At 47.3% G+C, this 17,931-nt stretch overlaps 1 protein-coding gene across 3 annotated transcripts in view; it reads right to left on the minus strand.

Moving 5' to 3' along the window:
* Positions 1-17,931, minus strand: part of Fam13c (family with sequence similarity 13 member C) — a 113,949-nt gene that overhangs the window by 67,567 nt on the left and 28,451 nt on the right. For all 3 annotated transcript variants that reach the window (XM_032889152.1, XM_032889151.1, XM_032889150.1), the window contains one exon: positions 5,867-5,985. In XM_032889152.1, the coding sequence (XP_032745043.1) occupies positions 5,867-5,985 (119 nt within the window). The remainder of the gene's footprint in view (positions 1-5,866; positions 5,986-17,931) is intronic.

Genomic DNA, 17,931 nt, shown 5'->3' on the forward strand with positions numbered 1-17,931 from the left:
TGCTAGAAAGCTCGGTCTGCTCGCCCCTCAATGGTCTTTTCTCCTTCAAGCGGAACTCATTAGGAATCTGCTCACTTCTATTTTTAAAAATAAAAAACTAAAAAATAAAAAACTAGCTACACACACACACACACACACACACACACACACACACACACACACACACACACACGTCTCAAAACAAAAGATAAAAGGCTTTATTCCCCCGAGGGAAAGTAGCTGCCAAGAAAACTTCCTCTCTCCATAAAACAACAAAGCCTTCAGCCTTTCCTTTCATCTGAAGAATCGCAAACAGAGAAACAGGGAAAGCCATCAAAGGCCATTATGTCTGCTCAGGATCCTCAGCCCCATTGAAAACTGGAGACCAGCAGATAAAGAAACCAGTGAGCTCCCAGTGTAACCATCGGCCTAATTAACACCAACGCTGCTGAGAAACAGCTCCTGTTGATACAGAGGAGGTCTTTAAGGACACTGGAGGCTTAATTCTGTCATAAATTTTAATACGGTATTTTAAATACAAGTGAGTTAATCACTCTCCAAAGTAAATTTACTGAGCTGAGGGGAGAAATCCCCGCCTTCATTGGTATTCTCTGACATTCCTAAAAAAACCCTTTTTTCTCATAGCTGAGGGCATACAAGCCGAGCATAGGCTTTAGCAATAGAACTCAGTCAAACTCATGCATATTCATGAAGCTGCTCTAAACTGATTTATAGTTCTTGTCTTAGCCCTGGTACCCACGGGAATGAGAAACCAAGGAAGCCACAGACTCCGTGGGTTCCAAGCTAGAAAACAGGAGTTGTAGTAAGCCACTCAACTGTAGTTTCCAGTTCCGGGGGGAGGGGAGAAGGGGGCGGGGGGAGCAATTCTCTACTTGCATAGATCTCGTTAAGTACCAGACATCCAGAGCAGCCAAACATCTGAAAACCATGGTAACGTGTAAACTGTCAACTAGAAAAGAGTTTCGAAAACTCTGCTGGCCTGTATGTACTATATTAGGCATTAGCTGGAGCTCCCAGGATGGGCAGTTGCTAGGAAGAGAAGGATTGAGGTAGGCATCCTTAATCAAACGCCAGGTAGCCAACCGAAGTAAATGGGAAGGGAGAGGGGAAAAGGAACTCTGCCTGCTCACTATATCCTGGTGCAAAGGAATGTATGCACGCCCCGGCAGCCCCACTCTTGGAAGTTTTCTAACAAAAGCTGAAAAGTCTAGATTTTTCAATACGGGCTCATAATTGTTTACAACATTGTGGGAGCCGAATGTGTCTCCTCACCACGCATCTATATAGGATCTCACACTGTATTTGGCCCGCTGTTCTGCTGAGGGGTATAGGATGGGGGACAGGAAGGACAGACGGACAGAGGGGCCAAGTGGAGTGAAGTAGCCAAGAGAACGTTCTAGATAGCCATGAGAGAGACAAGAAGAAGAGCTCGAGACAACAGCTTCAAAACTTTTAATTGAGTTCCCCCTAACAAACGTTTTAGGAATTGTTCCCAAAAAGATAAACATAAAAGCAGGCAGAATAAACCACCGAGATGTCCTTAACCTCAGTCTTTGCCGGTACCCGCCATACGACCGTGCCCCTCCATTGAGTGCATTCAGGCAGGACGCCATGCTTCTCCTACCTTGACCTAAGAAACCTAAGAGTGTCATTTTAGGCCATAGTTGGTGATCACTTGTCACACTGACAGAAAGACAAAAAGATATGTCCGAATTTTAGCCTCAAATACAAGCACCGTGCTGCAGGTATAGCCAGCATCTACTCTGTGGTCTCTAGCAACTCCAGGACTCCCACATCCACAAGGGCTGATGCAGTCCCTTCACAATTACCCTTCACAATTACCCCTAACATGAGCGGCCCCTTAGAGGCCCTTGTCACAGAATGATCTTTGACACTTATTACTTTAATGCTGTCTCACCTCCTCCCCCCTCAAGAAAGTCGCAGCTTCCCCTGTTGAGTTTCCATTCCGACTTTTCCAGGCATTTTTGATCCAGACCAGAGTCTGGCATATCCTGTTACTATATATGTCTACATACATCTCTGTCAGAATTCTACCTACTAGCACAACAGCCAAGATCAAATTAGAGTACCCTGCAGAGCCCTGGTTCACAATCACAACAAACAGGACTTAGCACGAAAAACAAATTAGACACACAGATGACAAGGATAAAAGGTGTAGAACTAAACCTATTCGTCTATGGCTTCCTACTTCTCAAGAACACTGTCAGAACATACATTGGAGAAAAGACTGCCTCTTCAGTGGGTGGTGCTGGACAGACTGGAAATCAAAATTAAAGACCTTAACGTAAGACCTGCAACTCTGAAACTATCCAGGAAAACGTTTCAAGATACCTGAGGACTTTCTGAAAAGGACTCTGATAACTTGCGATTTTGATCGAATTATGGAATCACATGATATTAAGCTGCCACCCAACAAAGGAAATTGTTGTGGTTTGCCCTGGAGTTATCTGTATTTTGATGCTAATTCCACTGCCCCAAGGACAGCTGCCTAGACCCATACTCAGGAATCAGGTGACTTTGCCAGAAACGTCTCCCCATAGAATTTGTAAAGTACAGGTGGGAGGGGGGGTAGATACAGGATAAAAGGAGGCCTGTCATTGGAGGAGAAGGAAGGATGGGTGGGAGAGAAGTTTGAAGGAAGAGGAGGAGACTGGAATGGAAAGGAAGAGAGAAGGGAGAAAGAGGGAGAAGCTGTGGCAGGACAATGGAGGCTGACTTTAAGATTCCGCTCTGTGTATTTACAGGTTGTTATCAATGTTCCTAAGGGATGGATGGTACTGGGCTTTGTATGTTTAGGTGGACAATTATATCTTATCAATTGGGTCAAAGATTATTGTGTTGTGTGTTCTTTTATGTGAGGGTTTGAGTGTAGCAAAGTGTGCGGCAGCAAGAGACACTGGGCCGCCGAGGAGTTGGGATTTGTTTCCGCCAAGATGTCTAGCAGATATCTTGGGGCACCGCGGTGCAGGACCTAGTGTGGTAAGGTCCCCTTTCCCTCGAGTGCTAAGACATGGAAGGAAGGAAGACAAGCGATCACATCTTCTCTTGATGTGGGATCAAGATGTCAACACACACATACACACAAAGCCAGAGGAGGCCTGTTACGGTGAGGAAGGCACGCTGGGGTCTGGCAGGGGTGGAATTTAGAGGAGAAAAATGTGACCAAGTCATTACAGTGGGATGTGTGAGTAACAATGCCACGATGAAAACCGTTTAGTTATTTCTGTATACTAACCAAGAAGTTGGTGATCTTTTAAAAATAAAAATAGCCTTTTAAAGGTGAAGAAGAGGAGGAGAAAGAGAAGAAGGAAGAAGAGGAAGAAGATGATGGTGACCCACAAATGCCTGAGCCTAGCTATGGGCTGGGCTGGGCTGACACAACAGGGACTGTTATGAGGAAGGTAAGCTGCCTGACTCAAAGATATGTTTACCCAGAGATCTCATCTCCCCTGGTCATCCCATTACATGATCCCTTAATATTTTGAGGTTTTTAAAAGTTCCCGGCGACTGTCCCTGGGTGATGCCACCACAGTTGCGGTCAATGACTCCATCGTTGAAGGTTGCCGGCCTAATCTAGCTAGGAAACCCAACAGGACTAGTCTTAACTGGCATGACATCATTCATGACCTGCGACTTAGCACGAGACCCTGTGATTGCGGACAGCAGCAACAGCGCACAGAATATTCTGGAATGCTGTGAGCTCAGAAAGCTAGATCCTGTGGAAAGGAGAAAGTCAGGCACAGAGGCTAGGAGAATGGATGAAAGGGATCTAGGCAGGGTTGTGACACGGAGAGGAAGCGGAAGCTGCTGAGGACCGCAGCAGGCTCACTGAGTAAGGCCAGCTTACTGGTGACTTGACACCTGGGTTTCCTCACAGTTAACAGTCTGGGAACATTCCAAAGTCTTATATACATATACATAGGGGTATATCGTGGTTTGTCAACCATCACCTTTGAGGGTCAGATTAAAGCACAACTCATCACCACCAATAATTAAGGTCTCCTGCTCTACACAGTTCCTCATGGAATCATCTAGGTCCATACTTTTTCTCAGCTGGTCACTCAAGGTCACCACAGACTCTCACTCATTTTTCTGACCACAGTACAATTCCCAGTTAGCATCCGAACCATACAAGCGACATAAAACGGTTTTCAGTTTGTTGAACTGGAGGAGCTCAGCTGGCTGATACCATTTCCCCGTCAGCCTCTGAGAAACGCCCACACCCGAAGGACCACACCACACACTTTCCGGACGCAAGCGTGCATGGTTTAGCTTTGAGATTGGTTGGTTTTGTTTGCTTCACGCTGTTTTGAAATATGCATGGGAACAGGCTGACCTTATTCTGGCTGAGAACAGCCTTCGTCAGGCTGTTGGGGCGGGAGGACGGGCGAGCTGGTCACTGCACGACAGAGTCAAGCCCAGATGAAAAGAGGTCTGTTGGAATAAGGCCTCACAGATTCCTCATTGGTGAGGAAATAACATGGCGTCCAACTGTGAGTTCTAGAGGTCAAGCAACAACATAAAGTAGGCAGTGACCGGAAGGAGGGCACAAGAAGCAATGTGGAGCAGGAAGACTTACTTTGGGTCGTTGTTTGAGGGACAAAGGTCATCATGGTGGGCAAGGCATGGTGACAAAAACTTGAGAGTGGCAGTCGTGTTACATCCACAGTGAGAAAGCACAGAGAAGACAGAGAGTAGAGTACAGGCTCTAAAGTTCTGAGACCTCCCCTTAGTGACCCACTTTCCTAGAGGTAACAAGGGTTCAAACACATAAACTTTCGGGAGAAATTTCCCATTGCAACCACAGTAGAGTCAAATGGCAGCCCGTGACTCCACTTCAAAGAGTGGACCATCCCTTTTGGGGTTTTATGCTCCCAAATTTAGTCTGTTGGGCATTCTGAAGCACCCTTACGTAGCACAGGCTGTGTTCCCTCTGTGACTCAGACTGCACTGCCGTCAAAAACAAAATTCTAAAGGTCACCCTCAGAGGCAGAGCATTCTCCGTCCCCTGAGTGAGGACTCCAGTTATCCAAGTACAGGGTCCTACAAGACAGCTCACAGAACGAGCCATTGACTTCTTTCTTCTGTTTATTTCCAGAAGAGACTTTTCCGTAGGCAGCTACCATGCCAAGCTCCTGTCAGAGGGCCATGCCAACCTCCTGTGGGCAGCCTTCTACCCATATCCTGGCTCTAGATTCAGAGCTATCTCCAAAGAGGTCTAGTGGGGCTGAAGCCAGCCCTGGGCTGCTTCTGGACTGAGGTCACTCAACAACACTTAGGTCAGCACAGACACTGCCCCTGTCCTGCCAAGAGCACGCGCTGGAGGTGCCCACTCTGCTCAACTCTTTTTTTTTTTTTTTTTTATTTGTTCAGGACTAGGCAAAGGGGACTTAATGTCTCTCAGGCTCACGTCCTCCATGCAATTGACCTCATGAGCGATGCCTTCTGAGCTCATAGAGACTTAGTGAGATCTCAGGTAAAAGCAACCGGCAAGGTGTGGATTCGAACACCACCGTTGCTTGTCAGGATCGTCAGAGACCACAAATGAATACTGAATTTTCAAGGCCATAAAACAGAGGGGCTACACAAATTCTCCTCCACAGACAGATCTACCACCCTCCCCTCCCTGAATCTCAGGACTTGCGATCTTCGAACAGAAAGTGAGGAAGACCCTGTGTGTCTCTCTTTAATGCAACGGGCTGCCATTCAAGGCCCCTTTAAGTAGCTTCCTCGACTGTGAGGAAAGCCAGCCGGGTCAGGAATCCTTGACTCCCATGAAGGTGGCATCAGCACGTCTAGTGAGCAAACCAGAGGTGCAGTGTAGTTTCTGAACAGACTCACTCACCTTGGTTGAAGTCGCACTGTTTCCTGGCACCTGAAGATGTTGCTCTGTGGACTCTCATGAGCCGGGGTTCCCGCTCTCCCGTGGCACTCTGACTGGCTGGGTACCACATGCTCTGTCTCCTACAAGACAAAGAGAGTCATCCTACAGATGAGCTGTCCGAAGCGGTCATTTCTACAGTACTGCGTCTGGCTGGGCTCGTTCAGGGCAAGAGACAGCTACAGGTACTACTCACCCTCCTGACTTGCATGTAGGAAAGGAGACAGCTCAATGACCAAATTTTTTTTTTTAAGATTTATTTATTTACTATATGTAAGTACACTGTAGCTGTCTGCAGACACACCAGAAGAGGGCATCAGATCCCATTACAGATGGTTGTGAGCTACCATGTGGTTGCTGGGATTTGAACTCAGGACCTCTGGAAGAGCAGTCAGTGCTCTTAACCACTGAGCCATCTCTCCAGCCCTCAATGACCAAATTTAATAGGCATTTTTCTCCCACATACCTGATGGTCTGAGATTATAGAAAAGGGAGGATGCCACTTCCAAAAATATAAGTTAGCCAAAAATGTAAGAATTTTTTTAGGCATTAAAAATTATATAGTGGGTACTAGAGAGATAACTCAACAGTTAAAAGAGTCTGTACTCTTCTTGCAGAGGGCATGAACTCAGTTCCCAGCACCCATGCTGGCAGCTCACAACTGTCTGTCACTCCAGGCCTGGAGGGATCCTACCATTCTAGGTTCCATAGGCAGCTGCACTCCAGTGTGCACACTTACACAGAGGCATGGAGTGTTAAAAAGCTAAAACGTGCTTTTTAGAGATACCTGTAGTTTATGAGTCTTTGACTACATATATATGCATCCTGTGCATGCTGGGTACCCAGAGAGAGGCCAGAAGAGGTATTGGAGGCCCAGGACTAGATGTACAGATGGTTGTGAATCGCCGTGTGTATGCTAGGAACCAAGCCCAGAGCCTCTGAAAAAGCAACAAGTGCTCTTAACTGCTGAGCTTTCTTTAAGCCCAATAAAAGAGTTTTTTGAAAGGACATTATAGAATACCTCATAAATATAGCTATATATTTAATATAGCCACACTTAAAAGATATTCATTCTCATGGAAAACACATGTACGCGTACTCACAGACGTAAACAGTGGGGAGGAGCTCAATAACATCTCAGTAGCAATTATCTGTGAAGATGTCATTTTTGCTACATTTGGGGGTCCATACGGATTCCCCAAGTTTCCTGTGTCAGAGATGTCCTTTCCGTATGAAGGAATAACTTGAAGCTAATCTGAACCCTAAGGCATATTCGTCCCATGTCTGCCTGATCTCTCGCCACTGCCGCCTATGTAACTATGGCCGCCGGCTTACCCAGAATTCACACAGACCCCAACTCCCAAGTGCCCACAATGCTGTCACCACTGATATAAAAACCCTCCTGAGGGCTGAGCTGCACTGGACAGCACAAACACATTCATACTACGACTAACCCTGCTTCAATACATACATACACACACACACACACACACACACACACACACACACACACACACACACACACACGGGGTGGGGGACGGGAGGAGGAAAGGGAGAGAGGGAGAGGGGGAGAGGGAGAGAAGGAGATAGGGACAGGGAGAGGGAGGGGGGAGAGAGAGAGAGGGAATGAATGGGGGACAGGAACGGAAGATACAAGACCTACAATTGAACTCCTGTAATCTTTTAAGCTGTGGCAAGCCTACGGCAAATTCCTCTCAGAATGAAACGGTCCCTCCGCACCCACCGAATGAGATACTAAGATGAGAATCCACGAGCGATTCGGTGAATCAAAATGACCAATAAATAGAGTTAAATTATCTGGGATGTGGGGGTGATGTTGCGTCTGTCTCTGTGGTGTAGATCATTGTCAAGACCCAGACTCTTCCAGGGGGATGGGTTAGAGCCATCTAGGCCAAGTCACTTTTCCAAAATATTAGAATAACCTAGCATGACCACATAGTCACCAGAGTCTTCTAGCAGGAAAACTGTATGAATGTCATCCTACAAGAGGTAGGAGAGACCTCTAGGAAGCTCCACATAGCAATTGACTCAGACGGATGCAGACGCCCACAGCCAAACGGTGGATGGAGCTTGGGGACTCTTATGGGAGAATAGGAGGAAGGACTGAGAGCCCCAAAGGGGATGGGACCTCCACAGGAAGACCAACAGGGTCAACTAACCTGGACCCTTGGGGCACTCAGAGTCTGAACCACACCCAAAGAGCATGAGCAGGCTATGTAGCACACATGTAGCAGATGTGCAGCTTGGCCTCCATGTGGGTCCCAAACAACTGGAGCAGGGGCTGCCCCAAAAGCTGTTGCCTGTACGTGGGATATGTTCTACTAGCTGGGCTGCCTTGTCTGGCTTCGCAGAGACTTGAGGTGGCCGGGTGGGAGGGGAGAGGGAGCGCATGCTCAGGGAAAAAGAAGAGGGGAGATGGGGAAAGAATTGTCAGAGGGGGTGACCGGGATGGGGCAATGAGCAGGATATAAAGTGGATAGAAATTAAATTAAATTTTAAAAATGTAGGACGGATGAACAACAATGCCAACCAACCAGAGCTTCCAGGGACTAAGTCACTACCCAAAGACTATACATGGACTGACCCTGGACTCTGACCTCATAGGTAGCAATGAATATCCTAGTAAGAGCACCAGTGGAAGGGGAAGCCCTGGGTCCTGCCAAGACTGAACCCCTAGTGAACGTGATTGTTAGGGGAGGAGGGCGGCAATGGGGGGAGGATGGGGAGGGGAACATCCATATAAAAGGGGAGGGGTAGGGGTTAGGGGGATGTTGCCCCGGAAACCGGGAAAGGGAATAACATTTGAAATGTAAATAAGAAATACTCAAGCTAATAAAGAAAAAAAAGGAAAAAAAAATGTAGGATGGAGAGGGAGAAGGCTAAGGGACAAGGATAAACAAAGAGAATCAAGACAATGTCTTTACCCTTCCAAGGCTGCAGATTCAGGCCAAGAAGACCCTCAACTTGGAAAAGTTTTATTTGTATTCCAGGCTCTCCAGACTCAGTAACTGCTTCCAGAAAGGTCTATGGTTATTCAGAATATTGGCAAAAGTTTCTCAAACATGATGCTTCTCAAGCAAAAAGAGCACTGCTTGCTACTAGCTAAGCATGTGACCTTAGACCAACTTACATGAACTACCTAGGCCTCAGCTCCCTCGTCGGTAACACGGTGATCGACTCTGCAACCTCACAAGGGTATTAAAATGTGACTAGAATCTCTCAGTGCCTTTCAAACAACTAGAGGTAACAACAGGAGAAAACGCTCAGTGAAGATGTTTGATAAAAAGGCCCTCGGCGATTTGAAACTGGTGCTAAGAGATTCCAACAAAAAAGAGATTATTGGGGTTGGGGATTTAGCTCAGTGGTAGAGCGCTTGGCCCTGGGTTCAGTCCCCAGCTCTGAAAAAAAGAAGAAAAAAAAAAAAAAAGAAAGATTATTTTGTACAGCACTTGTTTCACATTTCTATGCGAGCATCAGAATATATACAATATTGTAGATACCTTTTTTTTTTTTTTTTTTTTGTTTTGTTGTTGTTGTGGTACTGAAATCCAGTCTTGCTATGTAGAGCCTGCTAGGCTGGCCCGAACCTGTCTCAGCCCTCCAACTGCTCTCTCTCCTGTCTGTCTTCCTGACATCCAGCCAGGTGGAGATCTTATATCTTATATCTTCATTAGCTTTTCATTTCACCCCTTGTGTGCCTCGAGTCTAGCCTCACTGGTGTGATGGACTGAGAACCTGAGAGCCTGAGAACCTGGCTTTGCATCCCTAGAGACCCCACAGAAAGCCAGCACGGTGACATGTGTCTTTAATCTAAGGTACCTATGACAAGATGGGAGGCAGACACAGGAACATCCAAGGAAGCATGGGGGTTGCTAGCCTGGTGTACACAAAACAAGAGACCCTGCCTCAAACAAGGAGGAAGACGAAGTCGGACAACTGAGGTTGACCTCTGACCTCACACACATGACACCTCAAACCCGGCACTTATGCACACACACAGGAAGAAAGATGATGAAAATGTGACTTTGCTATTAAAAAAAAAAAGAACTGATTCTTTTTTTTAAAATAGCTTAGAGAATAAATTTTTTTAGTCGTATCTTTAAAATAACTGATTCCCTCATTGTTCCCTCACTGTTCCTCGTTGTCACGGTATACACGACGGTGAGGTAGGACCACATAAGCCCCTTTTCTGTGTAAATGGCCTCCAGCTCTTGTCCATTTACGAAATAAATTTCTAGGGGAAGACAAATATATAGGGGATGTGTGCATACCTACTTCCTTTTTGTCTGTCTATCTGTCTGCCTGTCTGTTTGAGACAAGGTTTCACTATATAGCCCTGGCCGTACTGGAACTCACTCTGTAAACCAGGCTGGCCTTGAACTCAGAGATCCATCCGCCTCTGCCTCCCTGGTGCGGTATTAAAGGCATGCACCACCACTGCCCGGCTACACACTTATTTTCTAAATCCAGTGTGAACGTCATTTACTAACTTCCTCAAGTAAGCAGGGCACTTCTTAGTACCTACATTACGTCATTTAAAATCTAGGAATGGGCTTTAATTTCTCCATTCTCTGATGTGAGAAAAAATGAGAGGGGGGGGGAGGGGGAGGGGGAGGGGAGGGGGGAGGGAGAGAGAGAGGGAAAGAGAGAGAGAGAGAGAGGAGAGGAGAGGAGAGGAGGGGGGGGGAGGGAGAGGAGAGGGGAGGAGAGGAGAGGAGAGGAGAGGAGAGGGAGAGGAGAGGAGAGAGAGACCTACCTAAGCTAGGAAGATGGCCATTTATGCAAAAGGTGAATTCAAAAAGACTTTGAAATATACAAACTGGCATTTATACATTTTTAAGGCTTTGAAATATACAAACTGGCATTTATACATTTTTAAGACTGTTCCCATGACAGTAGACATGTTCTCTCACCTACTAAACGAGTAACAAACACAGCTTGTAACTTTACAGGCCTTACATAACTGAAGTCATATAGTTTCTTATTAAGTTGAGGAAAACTGTATTACTTAAAGTCGTTTTCATTAATGGAGACCATAATGTCAATTCAGTGCTTAATTCAAAATGAAACGGGACCGTGCCGTGTTACTTGGCCAAGCTATGGAGCCCATACTTCAGACCTAATCTCCCCAGCCCAGATCTGGGGTTGGCGCCGCCCCCTTTCAATGATCACGCACAGCCCCTGTGAGCGCAGCTACACTTCACGACACTAACAGCTGGCCCGGCGGTAGTCAAGGATAAGACGGATGGATTGTATGAGGATTCCATAGCTGTTTTCTGTCTCTGTCCCATACGACAATGGAAAGGCACAGGGGGCTCTGAAGTGGGGAGAGAATTGTAAGAAAATGTCTTCAGTGAACATCTGAGAGGGAATGGAGTAGGAGGCAAGAATAAGCTCCCTTGGGTATTTTGACAAAGAACTACTCCCAATCTAACTGCCTCTTTCCAGGAACGCACAGCTTCCTGCCTCTTGCCCTCACAGGTTCTTGGAACATCATTCTCGCTGTATTACAGAGCGGGTATGAAATGTTCCTCGTGGACTCTCTGCGTTGAGGACTCGATGTCCAGCCGGTAGCCCTGTTGTGGGCGACATGGGAGGTTGAATTTAGCTGACAGAGATAAGTCACTGGGAGTCCTGAGAGTGTATTATTCCTGACCACTACCTGGTTACGTCTCCTGTGCGCCTGTCTGCTAAGAAATGCAGACCAGCCTCTACCTTTAGCATTCACTGCTGTTAAGGTCCCGCTGCCACTATGTCCTAAGTTCATGGGACTGAGAGACAGTAGGTGGAAAAATGCTAATAAAACCATGACCCACAATAAAGTGTTCCTTTCATGAAGGGTTCTCTCTGTCAAATACAGGGTGACTATCTGTTTGAATGGGCTTGGCCCCATAGACTTATGTGTTTGAATGCTTGGCCATGGGTAATGTCGCTATTAGGAAGTATAGCCTTATTGGAGGAGGTGTGGCCTTATTGGAGGAGGTGTGGCCCTGTTGGAGGAGGTGTGGCCTTATTGGAGGAGGTGTGGCCTTGGAGTAGGTGTGGCCTTGTTGGAGTAGGTGTGGCCTTGTTGGAGTAGGTGTGGCCTTGTTGGAGGAGGTGTGGCCTTGTTGGAGGAGGTGTGGCCTTGTTGGAGGAGGTGTGGCCTTATTGGAGGAGGTGTGGCCTTATTGGAGGAGGTGTGGCCTTGTTGGAGGAAGTGAATCACCGTGTAGATGGAACTTTGGGGTCTTCTGTGCTCAGGCTCTACCCAGTGTGGAATCAAGTCTACCCCTTGCTGCCCCCAGAAGACAATCTCCCTCTGGCCATCCTCTGATCAAGGTGTAGAACCCTCTGCTCCCGCAGTACGCTGCCATGCTTCCTGCCATGATGATAATGGACTGAACCCCTGAAACTGTAAGCCAATCACAATTAAATGTTTTCCTTTATAAAAGTTACAGTTCTGTGGCTGTGAAGATACACCGTGACCAGGACAACTTATAAAAGGAGGCATTTAATTGAGGACTTGCATACAGTTTTTGGAGAGTTAATCCATGTGATGGTTTACATATGCACAGCCCAGGGAGTGGAACTATTAGGAGGTGTGGCCTTGTTGGAGTCACTATGGATGTGGGCTTTAAGACCCTCATCCTGGCTGCCTGGAAGCCAGTCTTCCACTAGCAGCCTTCAGATGAAGATGTAGAACTCTCAGCTCCTCCTGCACTATGCCTACCTGGATGCTGCCATGCTCCCACCTTGATGATAATGGACTGAACCCCTGAACCTGTAAGCCAGCCCCAATGAAATGTTGTCCTTGTAAGAGTTGCTTTGGTCATGGTGTCTCTTCAGAGCAGTAAAACCCTAACCAAGACAATCCATTATCATCATGACAGAGAGGATGGTGGCAGGCGGATGTGAAGCAGAGGCTGAAAAAGCTGACATCTGATCAACTGTTGCAACAAAGGGAGTGGTAAGCAGACTAGGCCTGACATGGGCTTTTCAAACCTCAAAGCCCATTCCCCAGTGACACACCCCCTCCAACAAGGCCACACTTCCCAATCCTTCTCAAATAGTTCCACAAATGGAGGCTTGAACATTCAAAAATATAAGCACATGAGGGCTGTATTGGTTTTTGGGTGTCAACCTGACATGAGCTAGAGTCCTCAGAGAGGAAGGCGCCTCTGCTGAGGAAATGCCTCCATGAGATCCAGCTGTAAGACATTTTTTTTCAATTAATAACCAATTCAGAAGGGCTCAGCCCATGGTAGGCGGTGCCATCCCTGGTCTGGTGGTCCTGGATTCTATAAGAACCCAAGGAGCTGGAGAGATGGCTCAGCGGTTAAGAGCACTGGCTGCTTTTCCGGAGGTCCTGAGTTCAATTCCCAGCAATCACATGGTTCATAACCATCTGTACTGGGATCTGATGCCCTCTTCTGGTGTGTCTGAAGACAGCTACAGTGTACTCATACATAAAATAAATAAAAATTAAAAAAAAAAAAGAACCCAAACTGAGCAAGCCAGGGGAAGCCAGCCAGTAAGCAGCACCCCTCCATGGCCTCTGCATCAGCTCCTGCCTCCGGGTTCCTGCCCTGCTTGAGTTCCTGTCCTGACTTCCTTTGATAAAAACTGTAACGTGGATCTGTGAGTGAAATCAACCCTTTCCTCCCTGTGTTGTTTTCTGTCACACTGTAACAATAGTTTCATTGTAGCAATAGTAACTTTGACAGGGACTTGGTGAACCACTCCTTTAGTAATCCATTAGCCAATTACAAATTCTGGGGGGGTTTATGAGTCCCTTTGCAGAGCAATCATTAAACTATCTATAGAAACTTGAATCGAGGTTAATGAGCCCCTCCCCAGTGACAAATTTTCCCTAGTGATAAATCCTTATGGAAGAGCAGGGTCTCATGAGCCCCTACCCTCAAGCAACCATTACCTGCTTATATCTTCTGGAAAGGGTCAAAAGCCTGGTGAGCCCCTCGTCCCGGCCCCTTTTGCTGGAAAGCTAATGAGCCCGACCTCATGAGGGCCTCTGGCTATTAACCACATCTGCTAATAGTTCCAGAGGACAACGGCCATGCCATGCGTGCCGAGGAGACAGCTGTCCACAACAGCTTCCCACGCCAGTCCAGGAAAGCAGAGTGGAGCGTCCGATCAAACCTCCACTTCCCGGAGAGTGGGTCAGAACTTTGCAAAGCGTGCATCGAGGCAACAGACCTCTTCAGTGGACATCTCTCTTCGCCCACACCGTCTCGTGTGCTGCAGCTGGACTGAGGCTGGGAAAACCTGGCCTTGGGCAAGGCCTTGAACAGCTCGTTCTACTGAAAAAATAAACTACCGAGCATAGCCATTAGCGCTGGCAAAATGCAGACTCGTTAAGCAGCGTCCCTGCATTAGCGTGACTCTCAAGGGTGGTTTTAGATGAGGGCACTTGGGTGTTTGGCATGTTTGTATTTTCAGTGTTTTTTTCTTTTTCCCTTATCATTATTCCAAAAAAAACCAAAATAAGATAAAATAAGGTTCAGGGATGATGGTCTCAAACCAGGCATTTTCTTAGACATTTCTAAGCATATTTTAATGTGCTGGCCTTCTGGCCTTCGATTTGCTTGCAGAACATTAAGCTCTCTCCAAGAGTCGAACAAAACAAGGCATCAAGCAAGGGTTCACAGCCTTGGACACTGGGTGCTAAACACGCTGTCTGATCAAGAGAGACATGAGTCTACCTTTCCATGGGCCCAGTCCTTGTGGATTTGAAGAGAAGCGTGACCATCCAGCAAGCCGGTCCAAGCTGCCCCTTTAAGGGTGCTTTCAGTTCTCTCCAGGCTTAGCAATGGGTCTCTATGTCTGTCTCAGTCTGTCTGTCTCTCTTTGTCTCTCTGACTTTGTCTCTGTCTCTCTGAGTATCACTCTCTGTATATCTCTCAGTGTCTCTCTGTGTCTCTGGCTGTCTCTTCTCTGTGTGTCTGTCCGTCTCTCTTTGTCTCTCTGTCTTTGTCTCTGTCTCTCTGAGTATCACTTTCTGTGTATCTCTCAGTGTCTCTCTGTGTCTCTGGCTGTCTCTTCTCTGTGTGTCTTTCTGTCTTTTGGTCTGTCTTTCTCTGTCTCTGTCTCTCTGTGTCTCTGTGTCTCTGTTTCTCTATGTCTCTCTGTGTCTCACACTGTCTCTCTCTCTCTCTCTCTCTCACACACACACACACACACACACACACACTTCTTTCTTTGGATGGAGATCTTAGACTGGAGAATCCCATTACTTCAGGGACCACAGGTGTGATGAGAAGAAATGACAGCAGAAATGAGACGGTGTGCACTGGACTCACAAACTAAACAAACTGATCGTAAGATGGTGGATACTGACCGGGAAATGGCACTATGATGTCTCAAGAAAACCGACATTGAAAATGGCGGTAATCCTAGAATCGCAAACTTTACCTGCTATTAGGACTTCACAACCTTTCATGAGATGCCCTGTCCTTAATGTCAGGGGAACAATACTTCCTCAAGACGTGAGGCTTTGGGGACAAGTTTCTTTAAAGTCTACTGTCTACAACACAGCACAAAGCAGGACCCCACATGCAGTGGCTGCTGCCTCTGGTTTCCCAGTGGAATCTTCTAGCAGCTTCTGCTGTGGGAAGCTTATTACCATGGACAGTCCTGGAAGGAGCTTTGGTCCTGTAAGAGGTGGGGCCTGCAGGAAGTTCCAGAATCATTAGGTGGTGCTTTGAATAGCTATGACCCCCATAGACCCAATGCTTTTGAATGTTTGCCCCGTAAGGAGTGGTACTATCAGAAGTGTGGCCTTGTTGGAGGAAGTGTGTCACTGTAGGGCCGGGCTTTGAGGTCTCTTTTGCTCAAGCTCTGTCCAGTATTGTGAAATTTTTGGTTTCTTTAAAACCCAAAATTACATGATGTGAGTAAGTTTTCATTTTAATCCAAGGTGTGGGAATAGGGAGCTGTTTCCGTTTGAGGGGCGTGACTTTTGCCTACGGCAGACAGTTCCTGGTTGGAATTCTGGGGAATCTGGAGAGGGAATAAATGTCAGAGCTCCAAGAGGGCCTGGAGGGGCTCTGAAAGAAGAGTTGGCTGCTTCTTCCCCTGCTGCCCCTGGCTACTACTGTTCCGGGTTGTCAAGTGGCCATAAGCAAAGAGAGAAGTTGGAGATGCTCTGACTACGAAGACTGGACTTGCTCCAAGGATCCCAACAACAAAAATCAGCAAGAAGAAGCCTAAGGAGAGCGATGGCCCCTTTCCCGTTTAACCTTCTTTGTCTACCACCTAGATGGGGGTGGGGAGAGATGGGGTGTGGAAGGGATTGGGGGGGGCAATAAAGGTTGGAAGGGCGAGAGAGGTAAGAACCCAATAAAATAGTCAAGAAAAGAAAAGATCCACCAACACAGCATGGCACACAGTCTCTTTCTACTGCTTGCAGACGAAGATGCAGAACTCTCAGCTCCTCCTGCACCATGCCTGCCTGGATGCTGCCATGTTCCCACCTTGATGGTAATGGACTGAACCTCTGACCTGTAAGCCAGCCCCAATGAAATGTTGTCCTTATAAGAGTTGCCTTGGTCATGGTGTCTGCTCACAGCAGTAAAACCCTAGCTAAGACATGAGGTGCGTGCCCTTGAAAGGATTGCGTCATGCTGCCTGTTCTTGCTCTCTGCTCCACTTCGCCAGGGGACCATGTGGCCCTGCATAAATTCCAGCTGCCATGTACCAATCCCCACTTCAATCAGCCGAGTCAGGAGCTACCACCATGGCCCAATCCTAGACTGTAAATGTCAAAAGCTGAGACCTGAGTCCCCTCTATTTACCTTTTAAAAAGCTTGTGTCTGGTCTTTTGCTAGAGTGACCCAAAGCTGGCTGATGCACTTCTCAGACACAAGCAGAACATACGGAGCGTTTGCTTCCAAGGACGAGAAGACATGTTGGACTGAACTATTCCCGTTAAGGGTCTTCTATGAAAGAGCTGTGTGCTGCATAAACGAGATGTAGGTATAAGTCCCCAAGCCCTTGGGAGGATGCATGTTGTCTTACTTTGGGTTTCCATTGCTGTGAACAGACACCATGACCAAGGCGACTCTTATAAGAACAACATTTAATTGGGGCTGGCTTGCAGGTTCAGAGGTTCAGTCCATTAGCATCAAGGTGGGAGCATGGCAGCATCCAGGCAGGCATGGTGCAGGAGGAGCTGAGAGTTCTACATTTTCATCTGAAGGCTGCTAAGGGAAGACTGGCTTCCAGGCAGCTAGGATGAGAGACTTAGAAACCATGCCCACAGTGACACACTACTGCAACAAGGCCACACCCACTCCAAGGCCACACCCACTCCAAGGCCACACCCACTCCAAGGCCACACCCACCCCAAGGCCACACCTCCTAATAGTGCCACTCCCTTGGCCAAGCGTATACAAACCACATGTAGAGACTAGAGACAAGAGGTTGATACCAAGTATTCCTCAATTTATCTCCACCTTAATTGTCGAGTTTGGTTCTCTCACAGATTTACCCTTAGGCAAGGCCAGCTGGCCCTCCCACCTCCAGGATCTGCCTGTCTCTGCCTCCGAAGAGCCGGGGTTGCAGGCCCACTACCATACGTGGCTTTCTACCAGAATGCTGGGAATCCAAAGTCATGTCTACATGCTTGCACAGGAAACATTTTACTGACTGAGCCATCTCCCCTGCCCAGAAGGGGCCGATGATGGGGGTTGGAGGAACGCCTAAGAAAAGCTATGAGATCTAAATATTAATTGGACTGCCTATTACTCCAAGAAGACTTTAACTCAGAAACCCAGCAGCTAAAACGCAAGAAAAAAAAAAGAACACCACGCAGAGCACTCAGACTCAGCCCCCGCAGCTGGGATGAAGGTGACCAGTATTTCTAATGTGCAGGCTATGTTTCAAACTAATCTCCATAGGGCTTAGAGCTGGGGGGATGGTTAAAGGGGACAGAACCACACCAGGCCAGTGACATCAAGGATAACCGAAGCAAATCTGTGATAGAGAAACTTGCGATCTTGCCCATCCTT

This window comes from Rattus rattus, chromosome 18, assembly GCF_011064425.1.
Source record: "Rattus rattus isolate New Zealand chromosome 18, Rrattus_CSIRO_v1, whole genome shotgun sequence".
NCBI classification, from domain to species: Eukaryota; Metazoa; Chordata; class Mammalia; order Rodentia; family Muridae; genus Rattus; species Rattus rattus.